This window comes from Plecotus auritus (assembly GCF_963455305.1).
Source record: "Plecotus auritus genome assembly, chromosome: 8".
Lineage (NCBI taxonomy): Eukaryota > Metazoa > Chordata > Mammalia > Chiroptera > Vespertilionidae > Plecotus > Plecotus auritus.
In genome coordinates this window covers 92,629,999-92,645,569 of record NC_137782.1, presented here as the reverse complement: position 1 = coordinate 92,645,569, position 15,571 = coordinate 92,629,999, and the positions used below count along the sequence as shown (strand labels likewise).

Below are 15,571 nucleotides of genomic sequence, written 5' to 3'. Positions count from 1 at the left end.
CATGTTAAAAATAATCCGTTTTATTCCTAGTTGCATAAAAACAGTGAAAATACATGCCATTTGTAGATCTTGCTGGTGAACTGACATAATGATCCTTTAATTTCCTCACCCTCTCGGTTCTGCTGTTCTGACCACTGGCCATGGGAGAGGAGTGGAGTCAGGGCTGAGAAGAGACGCTATGGCTATTTGATGTGATAATTAGTTTTATTGCTTGCCCTTTCAGTCCACTCCCATCACTCCAAACACAGAGTCAAAGTTTTAAAATTTAAGCCCTTAAATCTGTAGAAGTCAGGTGTTTTTTTTTGTTGTTTTTTTTTTGCATAGGCATTATGAGGGATCTGTTTGGTATAGAAGGGGGGTTAGGAGCCCGAAGCCAATGGTTTAAAGACAGATGAGATGAAAATGCAGGTCTCCCAGGCCAGTGTGGCTCAGTTGTTGAGCATCGACCCATGAACCAGAAGGTCTCCGGTTCGATTCCCTGTCAGGACACATGCCCAGGTTGTGGGTTCGATCCCTGGTGGGGGGTGTACAGGAGGCAGCCACTCATGTTTCTATCCTTTTCTCTAAAATCAATAAAAATATATTTAAAAAAATGTTAGTCTGGACCACATGAAGAGTGACCTTGAACCAGTATCGGACATCTCGATCCGCTGTGTGAATATCCTTGAACTTAAATCCCAGAAAGTCAGTTTCAATTTGAAACTGGTAAAACCTTTTGGCACTGAGCTAATTGCTTTGAAAGGAATAAAACAAAATGATCCACTCTAGGGATCTTATAAATGGGGAATTTGTCCCATAATGACATTTGTAAAACTGAAGTGATTGAAATGGATTACTAGGGGACTGTCAACAGTCCGATCATAAAATCAGGACTGTCAGATTATATAGTACCTTTAGTTTTCTGATTGTCCCAAATGTAATTAAACAAACTGGGCAGTGGTGGGCAAAAAAGGGAGCCAGAAAGAAAAACACAATTAACTCCCTTGACCAGGACAGAACTGGTTAGACTGCGGTTCCCAGAGTGTGGAGCCAGAGCTCAGTGTGAGTGCAGCCTGAAGGGCAGCAGCGTGGAATGATGCCGAGGCCCACAGGAGGCTCCTCCAGGGCAGGCAATGGAGACATTGCTTCCCTCCCCTGGCTCTTGTATTTCACAGTTGTCTTCCATTTATAGCAAGTGCTACTAACTCTCCTTTTTAGAGCGTGATTCAAAATCTTTCTGTTACTGTACATAATTTTAATATAGTAGAAAAATATAAGTAGCAACAGAATGTAAACACTGACAGTTCTGGAATGTCTGGAGTTTGAGAAATACGGGGTTAGGCCAGGATTGTCTCAGCTTTCCATATGTGCAACATCCACATCCTCTGAGGACCTGGGCGGCAGGAGCCACAGGATGCCATTACTGTTGGACAAGTTTCCACATTTTACCTGGACAGAGACAAATGACCCTGACCTACTTTCATGAAATTTGAGAAAAACAACCTGAGATAGGCCCCTGCATGTCTGCATTTGACTAAGGAAACACACTGGAAATACTTGTTTTTCTTTCCCCCAGACAAGTGTAACGAATGTAAAGGTATTGATGCTAATTATTACATATTGTTAAGTCTTCAATTCTGCTTCACTAATGGCAGCACTGGCAGCTGTTCTGCAGAATATTGCACATTAAACCGCAGGCAGCCTGACCGCAAATACTGGAGGGAAGGGAATTTTAAAATTAGCTTAATGAATTGTTGCTCTTTAAGAATGTGAACAAAGATGGATTCCTAGGGCCATCTTTCAGAGGAACAGTTCCTAAAGCAAGCTGGTAAGCTAACAGTTGATGATGATGACTCATTTGTGATGTTTTGCTGACATTTTAGATAATGCATATAAGTCCTATGATGAATAGCCTTAACAAAACTTATAAAGCAAAACAAATTACAATTTAACACCTGAATTTTGCTGGCAAAAGTAAAACTTATCCATGTGAACATACAAAGTAGCTCCTGACCCCCAAAACAAAAAACCCCTACAACCCTAAAGTCAGTCCAAATTGTGTAATTTAACAGAAAGGGGTCTCCAGGCCCACAGCTGAAGAGTTCATCAAGGGTTTGCAGGGGGAGGTTTAAAAAATCCCACTTTCCGAAAATACCTGACAAGCAAGGGCACGGAAACCAAGGTGATGCTGATTCTGATGGGCGCAAACAGCTTGTGGATGGCGTAGGCCACCACGAAGGTGCTTGTGCCCGCAGCCATTTTTGACTGTACCAATGACTCCTTAAATCCGAGCTTAAGCAGGATGGCAGACAAGTCCACACCACTGGAGGGGAAAGAGGCAAAAACAAAACCATTACTAGAGCAAGGGGTTACATCGAGACAACGATTTGGCTCTGAGATATACATTATTTTTAAAAATGTGATGACAGTAGCTAGATGAATAAAAAGTCTTGGACAGAAAGTAAGTATTCCCAAAGAATCTCCCATGACAGTAGAAAACAAACATTTGTTACTGTCAGCAATCTCACCTTGAAACAACCATGTAAAACATGCCCAGGGAGACCAGTGAGATTCCAATGTGCACTGACACACCGACGGCTCCGTATTCTTGAAAAACCTTCTTCAGCTGCTGTGACTTGCTTTGCTTTTTCTCCTCTGTATTGCTGATGCCGCTGACTGTTGTCATGGTGGTTTTGCTGGGGTTCTGTGCACAAACCAAAGAAGGGGAGAGCGTCTAGGTCAGGAGCGGGGATGTCAGTGGTGGTCACCAGCTTCCACATCATGCAGTGCTCTACTCTTCCCTCCACATTGGGAGCCCAGCTACCCTCTGTCTTACTTGGAGAGCTGAGGCTAATTAATGTCACTTAGCCACTAATACAGTGAAAGGCTGGTACTAGTATGATGGGCAGAATGATGGCCCACAGATGTCCAAGTCCTAATCCCCAGAGCTGAGACTGTCACCTTACAAAAGGATCGTGCCCGTGTGATTAGGTTCAGGATCTTAGATGGGCAGGTCATCCTGGACTCTCTGAGAGGGACCCATGTGATCCTAAGAGTCCCTGCAAGGGAGGCAGGAGGGCCGGAGGAGCAGATGTGAGGACAGCAGCAGAGCCTGAGGCTGGAAGGTGCTCCCTGCTGGCTTGACAACAGGACAGAGCCGTGGACTGCCAGTGCCTCTGGAAACTGGAGAGACAGGAAGTGGGCTCTCCCCCGCAGCCTCCAGGAGCAACCAGCCCAGCCAACACCTTGACTTTACTCTGTGAGACCCAGTTTAGGCTGCTGAGCCCCGGAACAGTAAAGTAATAAATGTGTGTTGTCTTAAGCCACCAGGTCTGTGATTCTATCTGCAAGAGGCACTAACGCCTCAGGGCTCATACACTTGGGAGCAATGATGACACTGTATTGAGCACGTGCTCTAGGCCAGGTAGCGCTTGCATGATTCTGTCCATCCGCTGTCTGCTTTCATCTTCCCCAAACCTGGAAGTAGCTATTGTTGCTCTTTCCACCTTCCAGAGGAGCAACACCAGCTCAGGCTGAGGAACCGGCCCGAAGTCGCACAACTGGAACTCAGGTGGCCTGAGTCCACAGCCTGAGCACTCGACAACCATGCTAATCGCTATAAAATAAGCATGGTGCCCAAAAAACCAGAGCAGAAGCTACGGCACGTTTACTTCCAGAATCCAGATTTATCCTGGGATCCCCACAGATAAAGGAAGGGCCAATTCCGGGCCATAAACACTGGCTGGGATTTGCACAGACACAGTTCACTGTGCGTGGTGTCTGCTAACATCTACTGAGAACTACGGGTCTGCAATGTTTGGAAGAAACAAAAAAGCCAAAGCGTTGAATTAGACAACAGAGACGAAAACGCCCCAATATGGAGCTTGTCTTTTTTTATCAGAAGATCTCTTTAGCCCTGGACAGACCTCAGAGCTCTTCTCGGCAGGCAGTATCTGGATCGGCTCTAGGAACGGTCCGGCCTGGCAGAGGCCAGGGCGCCTTCCTCCCTATATTTTTAGAGCCACACTTCAAAGGGACGAGCGTGACAGCCCGGAGTCCTCAAGAGGTAGAGGAGGACCTCTGGGATGAAGATGAAATAATACAGGGCAGCAGTGCACACAGCAGAGGCCCCCACATTCAACCAGGTGTGCCCGTCAGAGAGCAGGGCATGTCCCAGCCCTGCCCAGCCTGCTCAGGAGCAGCTTGGACCTCTGCGGGGGGTCCCAGGTGGCCCAGATGCTGCTGGTCTGTTTGCCCAGAATCTTCCTTGAGTTTTAATCATACATAACAGCTACTCATTTGCCCCTCCTCCCCCCTGTACAAAACTCAGATTTATAAGTTAAAAGAGTCTTGTCTTTACTCCCAATTGAAAGAGCACCCTATTTGTTCCCAAACTGCAGTTGGAGCTGAAAGACACAGCCTCCAAAACCCAGAAGTGTTGGCCTTGGAATGAAATCTGCTTCATTAAATGCTATTTGCATCCCTGGGAACTGTGTTGAGGTCACAGGTGTGGGAGTGGGGACGAACAGTATTTCTCACTGACTTTTTGTTTTGACTTGTGTGTGTTCTTCAGACTCAAAAGGAACACTTTACAAAGGGGGAGGGCCAGTGAAATCCAGTAGGGGTGACGGAGAGATTGAATTCTGACAGGTGGTAAGCATAGCATTTTTGGAAAGGTTTGAAAACCACCAGTATCCTATTGAGTACAGCATTGGGCTTGGTGCTTGAAAGTCATCATTTCATAACAATCCCCCAAACCCTGTCACATGGCCACCCTGTCACTCCCGCTTTGACAGGCAGGACACAGAGGTTGGGGCGGGAGCGATGAGCTGGCCGGCAGTGCCTAGACTGGTTACTGCGCTGGTCACCACACAGCCACACGGCCTCTAAGCTCCTCAGCAGAGTCCCCATCCTGTCCTAAGAGTGGAACTAAAGGAGGACACCCCTGGGACCTCCAGGCCTCTGAGGGGAAAGGAAAGCTGTGATCAGTCTCCTCCTTTTGGTTGGCCAGCACATGTGACCCCCTTTCCTCGCAGCCTTTGACTGTCTGCTGCTCACCCACCGAATGGCTGCTCCCCTCATAATCACACTGCAGATGGGAGAGCTGCCAGGTGTTGGGCCCTGATAGATCACCAACGAACCGCAGTTCCAAGTGCTAACCGACATTCTGACTGAGGCTGGTGATGGCTGGGAGCCCCGACCAAGCCCAACGATGCCCATCTGTCCACGCACTGGACCGAGCGCAGCTGTCTCTGAGGAGGCCCTTTTCTTTATCACCTCTATTTTGGCAAAAGGCTTTGGCCCAGAAAGAGACATAACAAGGCAGTCTGGCTTCCAGCTACAAAATAACCAGCGTCTGCTGCAAGGGAGTGGGAGGGACCATATCCAGACACAAGGGATGGTTTTTAACTTTCCTGAGTTAGAATCTGACCTGGACAATTTTCTTCCTTCTATCTGGGTAGGAGGAAAAATCTTTAAGCATTGTGAGCCATGCATTTTTCTTCATACCCTGGAGGAGACTAAAGCTAAAATAAAGGAAGTTATGAAGGAATGGAGACTTGTAAGGAATGGAGACATTTCAGACATTGATTTCTTAGTGAAATATCACCTTACACGGTAGGCACTGCCTGGGATGAATACGCTGTTATATCCCAGTACCTGTACTTAGACATAGTGCTTTCATATATGTGTGCGTGAGTGTGTGTGTGATGCCCCTCCAATATTCATAAAAGTACAAAAGTCTGTATTAGAAGGAGCAGGAAGGTTTGAGGAATGAACCAAAGATCTTACAAGTTGTTCACATTGTTTGGGGTGACACCTGTTTTCACTCATTTGGTAAATAATATTACTAATAAACACTATATTGTGTTTAGTCTGTATCGGTTCTGAGTACTTCGAAAATATTATACATAATTATTATGTATACGTAATTATTAATAACGAACTACAACGTTCGCTAATGACTGATTACTATAATCGTGTTGCATTCATTTCCCTTATGCGACTTACACGCAGGCGCACCACTTCTCTCCACTAATACTAGCAGCGAATATTTTAGCAGCCAATGGCCACGTCATTAGTCTTGGACTGACTTGTTTGGTGTGCACAACAGGAAATATTTTGCTTTCGAAGAACAAGAAAAATAGGTTTATTTATGTGACGCTTACTAATTTGTGCAGTTATTCAGTGTCTGGTAAGTTAATGTTGAAGAAAAAATATTAATTTTTATTAAAATATTCTATTATTTTATGTTAACGATTACTCATTTATTTCAGCCCTTTGTATTCAGCATGACTCTATCGAAATAAACCTACGTTTCTATTGAAGCTTTTGTTTTTTTTGCGACCCACATAAACTTAAACCTTGTTTATTTGGCCCGTGCTAGCCTTTGAGTTTGACATGCTTGCTGTACACACATATCTCTCTCTCACACACACATGCGCATACACGCCAGTGCCAAGACCTGGACTGGGGACAGGTTGATGTGGCTGCTGGGGCAGACAAGCAAGTCAGGAGAGCATTCTAGATGATGAATACAGAAAAGATCCACACCCATGGGTCTGAGGGGGCCAATGGAGGCACCACTAGTGGTCAGGGAAGGCTTCCTGGAGGAAGGGCTGAGCCATGAAGAATCACAGGAAGCAGCTGGGTGTGTGTGGAGGGTGCCAGACCCCGGAGGATCCCCAAACTGGGCTCAGGACTTATAGACAAGATCTGTCTGATGGGGAAGCAGAAGGCAGGGAAGGAAGTTTCTCCATCTGTGCAGGAGGCATGGTAAGGACATGGGTCAAATGCCCACCGAACATTTGCTCAGCAAGTGCTAGCTAGGTGAGCACCATGCTCAGGCCTGCATCAGCTCATAGATTTGTCCCTTAAACTCTTATTGGGGGTGTGCTATTTTTAGCCCCCTGAAAGGTCAGCCCACAGTCTCAGAGGTCTTCAGCCTTGGGTGAGGTCACACCACTGTTGAGAGCTGGGCCTGATGGTAACCAGGCAAAGGGACTGCCGGGTGCCAAGCTTGAGACCCTGGTGGGTCAGGAGGCCGGGTTCTGCATGTCCCAGCACAACTTGTTAGTCCCCTCTCTCCATTAGACTCTTTTTCTTTAAGGAGACACACTTAAAGGGAAAACAACTGTATATATATATATATATATATATATATATATATATATATATATGCCTTTATTACCATTCTGAATGGAACTGGTTTTCACTTACTATACAGAGAAGGCAATAGCAATGAAATAACACTAGTTCTTGGGTGAGTCTTGCCTGAAGTCTGCTCTTTCGATTAGATAAGATTAGCTTGTCTCTAACAACTCCCAGCAAGTGTGGGGAGATGTTGGAGACAAGCAGCACCCACTGCAGCCTTCTCCTAGGCCCAGTGAGGAGGCTCTAACGTGACTTCAAAAGGGAACAACTCTGAGGGCCAACTTAATACCAAATGAAGGCCTCACCTCCAATTTTCTCGGCGGCCAACACTTTGGGAACCTGGGCCACCCCGCTGGAGATGCAGACCTGGGCAGATCGCCAAGCTTGCCAGACTGTTTCTCAGGTGTCAACTGGGAGGATCGCTTCCTTGGCTGGCAGAAATTTGGGGTCCGGGGACCCTGGAGGTGCTTGGTCTCGGGCAACTTCGCGGGCAAAAGCTCTCCTTTGGCGGAAGTGGACCCGGGATCAGGGCGCCGGAGTCGGGGGTGGGGTGGAGAGGCTTACCTGGTGGCCGCCGGAGTCCCCGCGGGCCGCGCACAGCAGTCGGGCGTCTGGCCCCAGTCGGAGCAGCGGCAGAAATAGGGGCGGCGGGGCGCAGGGGGCCGCGGCGCCCAGGAGCCAGGAGGAGCGAGGCCCGACCCGGGCGCTAATTCTGCCCGCCGGGCCCAGCAGCACCAGCAGGCGGGCCATGGTGCGCGGCGAGGCGCTGGGGTCTCGCAGCCGACCGGAGGGAAAGCGAGCCGGGAGGGCGGGGCTCCGTCGGAGTCCCGAGCGGCGTGGGCGGGGCCGGAACGCGCGCGCGCCCTCATTGGCCCCGCCCCCGCCCCCGCCCCGTTGGATCCCTGAAGTCGCGCGGGGTGGGCGTGGCCGGAGCTGAAAACCCTGGCGGAGTGGGCGGGGCTGCAGGCCCGCGCCCTTTTAGCCTTGGCCGTGGAATTCTGCCAGAGACCAGTGTACTGGCTACCAGCGCGTCACAGGTCATCCCAGCTTCAAGAGAGAGGACGTGGCGGGAAGTGGCAAGGCCACAGGAGGGATGGGAAACACAGCTGCCATGGTATTCAGTAACTACGAACAGATAATAATCTTTGGTCAGAAGGGAGCTTTCCACAACACCTCACCCACCTCTCACACCTGACCCTGTGCAGCATTTTTTTCATTGAAAGTAGGGGATCCAAAATGTTTTTAGATCTTTGCTATTTTAGGCAGGAAAGAATTTAGCACAGGGAATTGGTGCTTGGGAAATCATCGTAAAGCTGGAGGAGTGGGTAGTAGGCTGGGCCCCCAGGAAAGACTCCCTGGTTAGCGGCCCCCTCAGCCACAACTGAATTCTAGAACACTCTGGCACAGCTGTGACCCGGGGATCGGGAAACTGCTGCCCACGCAAGTGCCCTCCAGCTCCCACAAAACAGGTCACTGGGCACTGCCTCTGCCACAACTGCCTGTGCACAGTCATGGATTCTGCTGCAGAAAACCTCCACATCTCTGCACACATGATCACCAGCAGCAAACAGCCCAAACCACGGGAAGATGCCTCTGCCCCACTTTGGCCTTCAAAATATTGTGCAAGCGCATCCAATTGGCAGACACGAATTCATATCCAGAAACCTAGCTGCAAAGGAGTTTGGGCAATTTCAGACTTTTGTCTAGGAGTGAGGTCTTGCCAATGTACCTCATGTGCCTGGTATTGATAAAAATGGGGCCTGGCTGGTGGGGTTCAGTGGTTGAGCATCAATCTATGAACCAGGAGGTCACAATATGATACCCAGTCAGGTTTTGGGCTCGATACCCAGTAGGGGGCGTGCAGGAAGCAGCTGATCAATGAGTCTCACCATTGATGTTTCTATCTCTCTCTCCCTCTCCCTTCCTCTGAAATCAATAAATTTTTTTTAAATGGGGTCATGCTGTACATATGCATTATAATGAATTTTTCACTTCATAGATCACTAATGTCTTTCCTGTTAAAACCATACTAATAGAACATTATTTATTCATTTATCGTTCATTTTTATTGTTCTTAGAGAGAAGAAGGGAGAGAGAAACATTGATGTGAGAGAGAAATATTGTTCCATTGTTTTCTGCACTCACTGGACTGGTATTGAATCTGCAACCTGGGCATGTGCCCTGACCGGCAATTGATCCACCACTTTCTGGTGTATGGGATGATGTTATGCTGGTACCCTGACCCCAAATTCCAGCCTTCAGAACTGTGAGAAAAATACATTTCTGTTGTTTAAGCCACACAAATTTATGATCTTTTGTTATGGCTGTCTGAGCTGACTAATATAGACTATAATGGATATGTAGGTGTTTCCCCCCCCCCCATTTTTACTATTATAACTTGAACTTAATTGCCAAATCCACCAGCCTTTTTTTTTCTTTTCCAGTTCCCATCGTTCGTGGCATCTTGCAGCAACAGATGGTGTTGGTAACCCTTTCCTTGAAACTGTCTCATCCACTCAGTTACTGGCTCATTCAACATGTGCTTATGGGTACCGACTACATGTATGTGGTTTGCTTCCATCACGCAGCACCTACTGATGCTTCTCACTCTGTGATGCAGGGTCTTTGGAGGCAAACAGGTCAGAGTTGAGTTCTGGAGCTTGCGACAATTAGCTGTGTAACCTCCCTGAGCCTCGGCTTTCTCTTCTATAATATGGGGATAACAGCACCCGCCTCTCTGGCTTCCTGAAAGAATGAAAAGCAATCCTGTGAGTGCACCACAGGCACGGAGTCAGTGCCCCAGAGGCTTCACTCCCCCCACCCCTTTCCTCCATCTCCATAAAAATGGCTTGTGGGGCATCATGCAAGCCTCTTAGACCACCGCTGAATTGGAAACCGTGAAGGAGGGAGCTATAGTCTCTTGTAAAAGGAGACACGTGCATTAGCTAATTTGCTTGGCAACTATTCGTGCAGCATCAGTGTCATGCTTGGTGTTGTGCTAGGCACAAAGAGAGACAGGAGAAACACAGGCCAGGGTCCCGCCCTGGTCTTGGAGATGACGAACACAAAAGAACCCTCGCCATCTGAATGTCACCTATGGTAGCTTCTGCCACTCACTTCAGAGTGACCCCTTTTTCCTACTGGCCCACCCCATGGGATCTTTGTCCCTGTTTGAACTGGGACTGATTTTGGATCATTATCTCTTCTTTCTGCATCACGTTGAGAAAGAACATGGGCCATGGTGACAGAACAACCTGGATTTGATTCTGACTCAGCCACTTACTAATTGTGGCCCCTTGGCAAGTCACTTCACCTTCCTACACTTCACACACAGCCCTGTTACTGCCGCTGATGTGGGACAGTAATAGTAAACCCCTTTGTTTGCTGTGAGGCTTAAATTGGTTAACATCTTTAGGGTGCTTAACCTAGTGCCTGGCACATGGCAGGAGCTCAGAGTTATTAGAGGAATTCTGATTCCTCCTGCCCTGGGTTCCTGCCTTGTTGGGTTTTCTCTTCTTTCCACAAATGAGGTGGAAAATTGGTCCAATGCTTAGGGACTAATGGCATTTTATGGATTGCCTGGGGCTGTGTCCCCACTTTACTGTGCATTAATTGTGTGACTGGGCAAGTCATTCAACATCTCTGAACCTCAGTTTTATTATCTGTAAAATGGGAATAATAACAGTACCCACCTCATGGGGTTGCTGTGAAGATTAAGAGGAATCATGAACCTAGTTGTCATAGGGCTTGGTACATACAGTACCCTCCAGAAATCTAGTCGTAGTGAGCACAAATTCATTATTCATTCTGAGAAGTGATGTGGGCTTTATTGCGTCCACTGAGGAAAGTGGTAGCTGGTTGGAGGATGCAGATGCTGATGTGGCATTTTGAGAATCTCTTCTCAACTGCCTTTGAGATAGAAACTTCTCAATACTTAGGAAGGATCTGGATTAGCTGGGACTATGATGTCTGAAGTCCTCTCTTTTTTATGATGTCTGAAATGGTAGCTAATGATAATGTCTCAAGTAGTATGATAATGATGTAAAGACTGCTGATGCATGTCTGAGAAACAGGATTCACAGGAAATAAAATCAATATCGGTAAAGCAAACCAGTGCCTGCCTGTACTGTTAGCAATTGTGGAGTTTTTAAAAGCTCAATTGATTTTTTTAAAATTATAAGTAATAATTGCTCATTGCAAAAAAATAAAATTCAAATGACACAACCAGTAAGGCCATTTATTCATTCAATAAACACGTTTGGAACACCTACTCAGTGCCAGGCACACAGCTCTGAACTAGGAAAACAAAAAGTCTACATGGAGCTTATGCACTACTAGGGAAGATATTTTGGGGAAATATAATTATACTAGAGGCCTGGTGCATGAAAATTCATGCACTGGAGTGGGGGGAGGTCCCTCAGCCTGGCCTGCCCCCTCTCACAGTCTGGGAGCTGTCAGGGGCGGGAGGCGACCTGGCAATCAGGGGAAGACTATGCTCCCATCACACCTCTGCTGCTGCCACTGCTGGCAGCACAAGCCTCAGCCGGCCCTGGTTACCTGAGCCTCGGGCAGCGCTGGGAGGCTGGGCAGCCATCATCTGAGGCTTGCCTGCACCTTGGGCGTTGGCTGGGCAGCCACCATCCGAGGCTTGCCTGTGTCTCAGGCCGGCCCTGGGCGGCTGGGGGGCTGAGGGGACTGGGGGACTCCAGAGGCAGGCACATGGAGCAGCTGGATCCACCTGGGGGCAGGCCCGGCCATGCCATGCCTGCCGCCCCAGCCGGGCTGAGGGGACTGGGCACCCCCATCTTGTGGCTGGGGGTGCCGCCATCTTTGAGGGTGTGGCAGTAATCAGCATATTCCCTCCTTATTGGCTGTGGGTGATGCCATCTTTGAGGGTGTGGTAGTCAATTAGCAAAGTTGACCCTCAACTTTGTGACGGCATGAGGGTCAATTAGCATATTCCCTCTTTATTAGATAGGATAAAAAAAAATCTGCCAACTTATAAAACCTTTCCACAAAAGGAGATAAAGCAGTTTTATTATTGAATAAACATTAAGCCAAAATGCGATGCATATGGTGAAGACAGAAGGAAATCTCACCCTTTTATAAAGCTGAGCAGGTGGCAATCCATTACATCCACGTTCTCAAGATAAACAATGACTCATTCTCAGGTCAGAGGACTTGGAGGTGCCATTTGCCATACACAGTTCATCCTGAATCTCCTGGTCATTGGGGCGGCCATCGGTGTTTTCTAAGTGTCTTTATCCACAGGAATAATAAACTTCTCATCTCTCCTACAAGCATGTGATTGTAACAGGGAGCTGGTCACCGGAAGCCTCCCCTAGACAAGGGATTGGGGATAATCTGTCTTCATGTTTACATTTCAAAGAGGTGGTTCTCAGTCTCTTACTAAACACAGTTCTTTGTTGTGAAAACCAGCAGGATTACTTCACTTTGAAGAAGGGTGACAAATTTTCTAAAGGAAATGCAGCATGAAAAGGGGAGGGCGGTGTCTTTTCCCTTTTTGCTCCAAGGAAAATTAAACTTTTCCAGAGTGTCTTTACCATTACAGAGACAGCATTAAACAAATAAGTTCTGTATCCCCCTGAGGTGGGGCGGAGGTAAGTGCCACGTGGGAGCGAAGTCAAGGACTGGAGAGTAACTGGTGTCCAGGAAGAACTCGTGTGCCTAGCGCCCGGGGCAAGAGACCCAGGGAAGCCCTGCAGCAGTGGCCTTGTCAGCGCTCTGCGGGTCCTTCTGGGCATGTTTCTATGTGTGACCAGTCACATCTGGCTGTTGCTTTATTTGACCTTTTTTTTTTTTTAACTAAAAAATGGGATTATAACATGTTCTCCATTTGCTTTTATCGCATACATACCGGTACCATCAAGGACATCTGCCCATGTTGGTAGAGCAGCCTTATCTTTCTTTAAATGGCAGCTTTGTCTTCTCCTGGTGGCTGTGCCAGAAGGTGTTCCCCCTCCCTGATTGTGGACATTTAGGGGCTTCTCGGTGGAGGTTGAGAGCATGAGCTTTGGACGGAAGCCCAGGTTCAAGCTTGAGCTGTGCTACTTGCTTCCTGAAAGACACCAGACAGGTTATGCCTCAGTGTCCGCATAAGCAAGGTGGGAAGAGTAATACCAGGGCCATGATGGGATTATTGTGAGGATTAAATGTATTAACACATGGAACAGCCTCTGGCTCAGAACTGGCCTTTATTGGTTATTGGTCTACAGCTGTCATTATTATGATACTAAAGGTCTGGTGCATGAAATTCATACATGGGTAGGGTCCCTAGGCCTGGCCAGAGATCAGGACCAATGGGGGCCTTCTGCCTGCCGGCCGGGGCTTTCCTTTGTTCCATGCCACCCCCTGGTTGTCAGCTCACATCATAGAGAGCGACTGAACTCCTGAGGGGACACTTTGCATATTAGCCTTATATATATATATAGACTAGAGGCCTGGTGCATGAAATTTGTGCACGGGCGGGGGTATCCCTCAGCCCAGCCTGCACCCTCTCCAATCTGGGATCCCTCTCTCACAATCCAGGACTGCTGGCTCCCAACTGCTCACCTGCCTGCCTTCCTGATTTCCCCTAACAACTTCTGCCTGCCACCTGATCACCCCTTAACCACTCCCCTGCCAGCCTGATTGATGCCTAACTGCTCCCCTGAAGGTCTGGTTACCCCTAACTGCCCTCCCCTGCAGGCCTGGTCACCCCTAAGTGCCCTCCCCTGCAGGCCTGGTCTCCCCCCAACTGCCCCCCCCCCTGCAGTCCTGGGTCCCCCTCAACTGCCCTTCCCTCCCTGCAGGCCGGGTCACCCCCAACTTCCCTCCTCTGCCGGCCTGGTCACCCCTAACTTCCCTCCCCTGCAGGCTTGATCTCCCCCAACTGCCCTCCCTTGCAGGCCTGGTCCCTCCCAACTGCCCTCCCCTGCTGGCCATCTTGTGGCAGCCATCTTGTGTCCACATGGGGGCAGCCATCTTTGACCACATGGGGGCAGCCATCTTGTGTGTTGGAGTGATGGTCAATTTGCATATTACTCTTTTATTAGATAGGATAGAGGCCTGGTGCATGGGTGGGGGCCAGCTGATTTGCCCTGAAGGGTGTCCCAGATCAGGGTGGGGATTCCCTTGGGGCGTGGGGTGGCCTGAGTGAGGGGCCTGTGGTGGTTTGTAGGCAAAACCTCCACAGGGAAGATATTTTGGAAATTGTGGAGTTTTTAAAAGCTCAATTGATTTTTTTAAAATTATAAGTAATATTTGCTCATGGCAAAAAAAATAAAATTCTATTTTATTTCTATCTCAAAGGCAGTTGAGAAGAGATTCTCAAAATGCCACATCAGCATCTCCATCCTCCAACCAGCTACCACTTTCCTCAGTGGACTCACACCCACCCCTGCAACCCAAGTGGAGGCCCTGATATCTGGGATTTACTTATCTTCTATAATTGAAACTTTGTAGCCTTGAGCGGAGGCCAGGGCTGGCCAGGCCAGGCATGAAGCTTGGCTTCCTCCATTGCCGGGGGCAACCCAAGCCTCCTGATCTCTCCAGCTCAGCTGTGGGCAAACTATGGCCCGTTCGACTGTTCTATCCGGCCCACGGAGCCGAAAGAGCGGAGGGTTCTCTTGCTCTCCCCTCCGCTCCTTTACTTTGAATTTATATTAGTTCACACAAACACTCCATCCATGCTTTTGTTCTGGCCCTCCGGTCCAGTTTAAGAACCCATTGTGGCCCTTGAGTCAAAAAGTTTGCCCATCCCTGCTCCAGCTCCATGGCCACTGCCATATTTGTTGGGTTAATTTGCATACTCACTCCTGATTGGCTGGTGGGCGTGGCTTGTGGGTGTAGCAGAGGTATGGTCAATTTGCAAGTTTCTCTTTTATTAGATAGGATTCCCAATTACTGGTTGTTCTCTCACAAGGGCTATGTCTGTCTTCTCATCCCTTCTCTTCCTCCCTCAAGTATTCTCGAGCATCTGTGATCTGCCAGGCACTGGGTGAGATGGTGGGCAGCTCCGCACAGTCCCTGCTCTCATGGAGTTTAGAGTCAGGTGGGCTGATGGGCTGATGGGCAGTGGACAGAAAGCCACATGAGGACAGCACCATGAGTCGTGGCTGCTGCTGGGTGAGCAGAAAGGCTGCCTGGAGGAGGCAAAGGAGCAGACACAGAGTTTCCAGTGGGAAGAGGCTGCAAGCAGAACAACAAGATGTGAACTCACTAGCCTAACACAGCTTCTGCGTTTCTCTGGGTAAGATGGAGACAAATACACAGGTCCCATGCGGATGAGGAACTGTGCAGGCAGTGAAAGCATTCTGGGTGTGTGCACGCGCGCACACACAGGGGAAACAAAGCCATTTGATTCGCTGTTTTCCCTTTTAATAGATTACCAAGAAAAAGGGTGGGAGGTGGGCTGGGGAGAGATCTGACCTCCCAATAT

At 48.5% G+C, this 15,571-nt stretch overlaps 1 protein-coding gene across 2 annotated transcripts; it reads right to left on the bottom strand.

Annotated features, from left to right (window-relative positions):
• On the bottom strand, window positions 1–7,967 carry FAM210B (family with sequence similarity 210 member B). 2 transcript variants are annotated; one of them, XM_080685294.1, is made up of 4 exons: window positions 7,696–7,967; window positions 2,508–2,683; window positions 2,135–2,302; window positions 1–563 (listed from the first exon to the last, which is right to left on the bottom strand). In XM_080685294.1, the coding sequence occupies exons 1-4, from the start codon at window positions 7,879–7,881 to the stop codon at window positions 482–484; spliced, it is 612 nt and encodes a 203-aa protein (XP_080541420.1). In that variant the 5' UTR covers window positions 7,882–7,967; the 3' UTR covers window positions 1–481. The 2 variants fall into 2 exon arrangements, with proteins under 2 accessions (XP_080541420.1, XP_080541421.1); XM_080685295.1 differs by lacking the exon at window positions 1–563 and having other exon boundaries at window positions 1,938–2,302; window positions 7,696–7,963.
• Window positions 7,968–15,571: the final 7,604 nt, after the last annotated feature.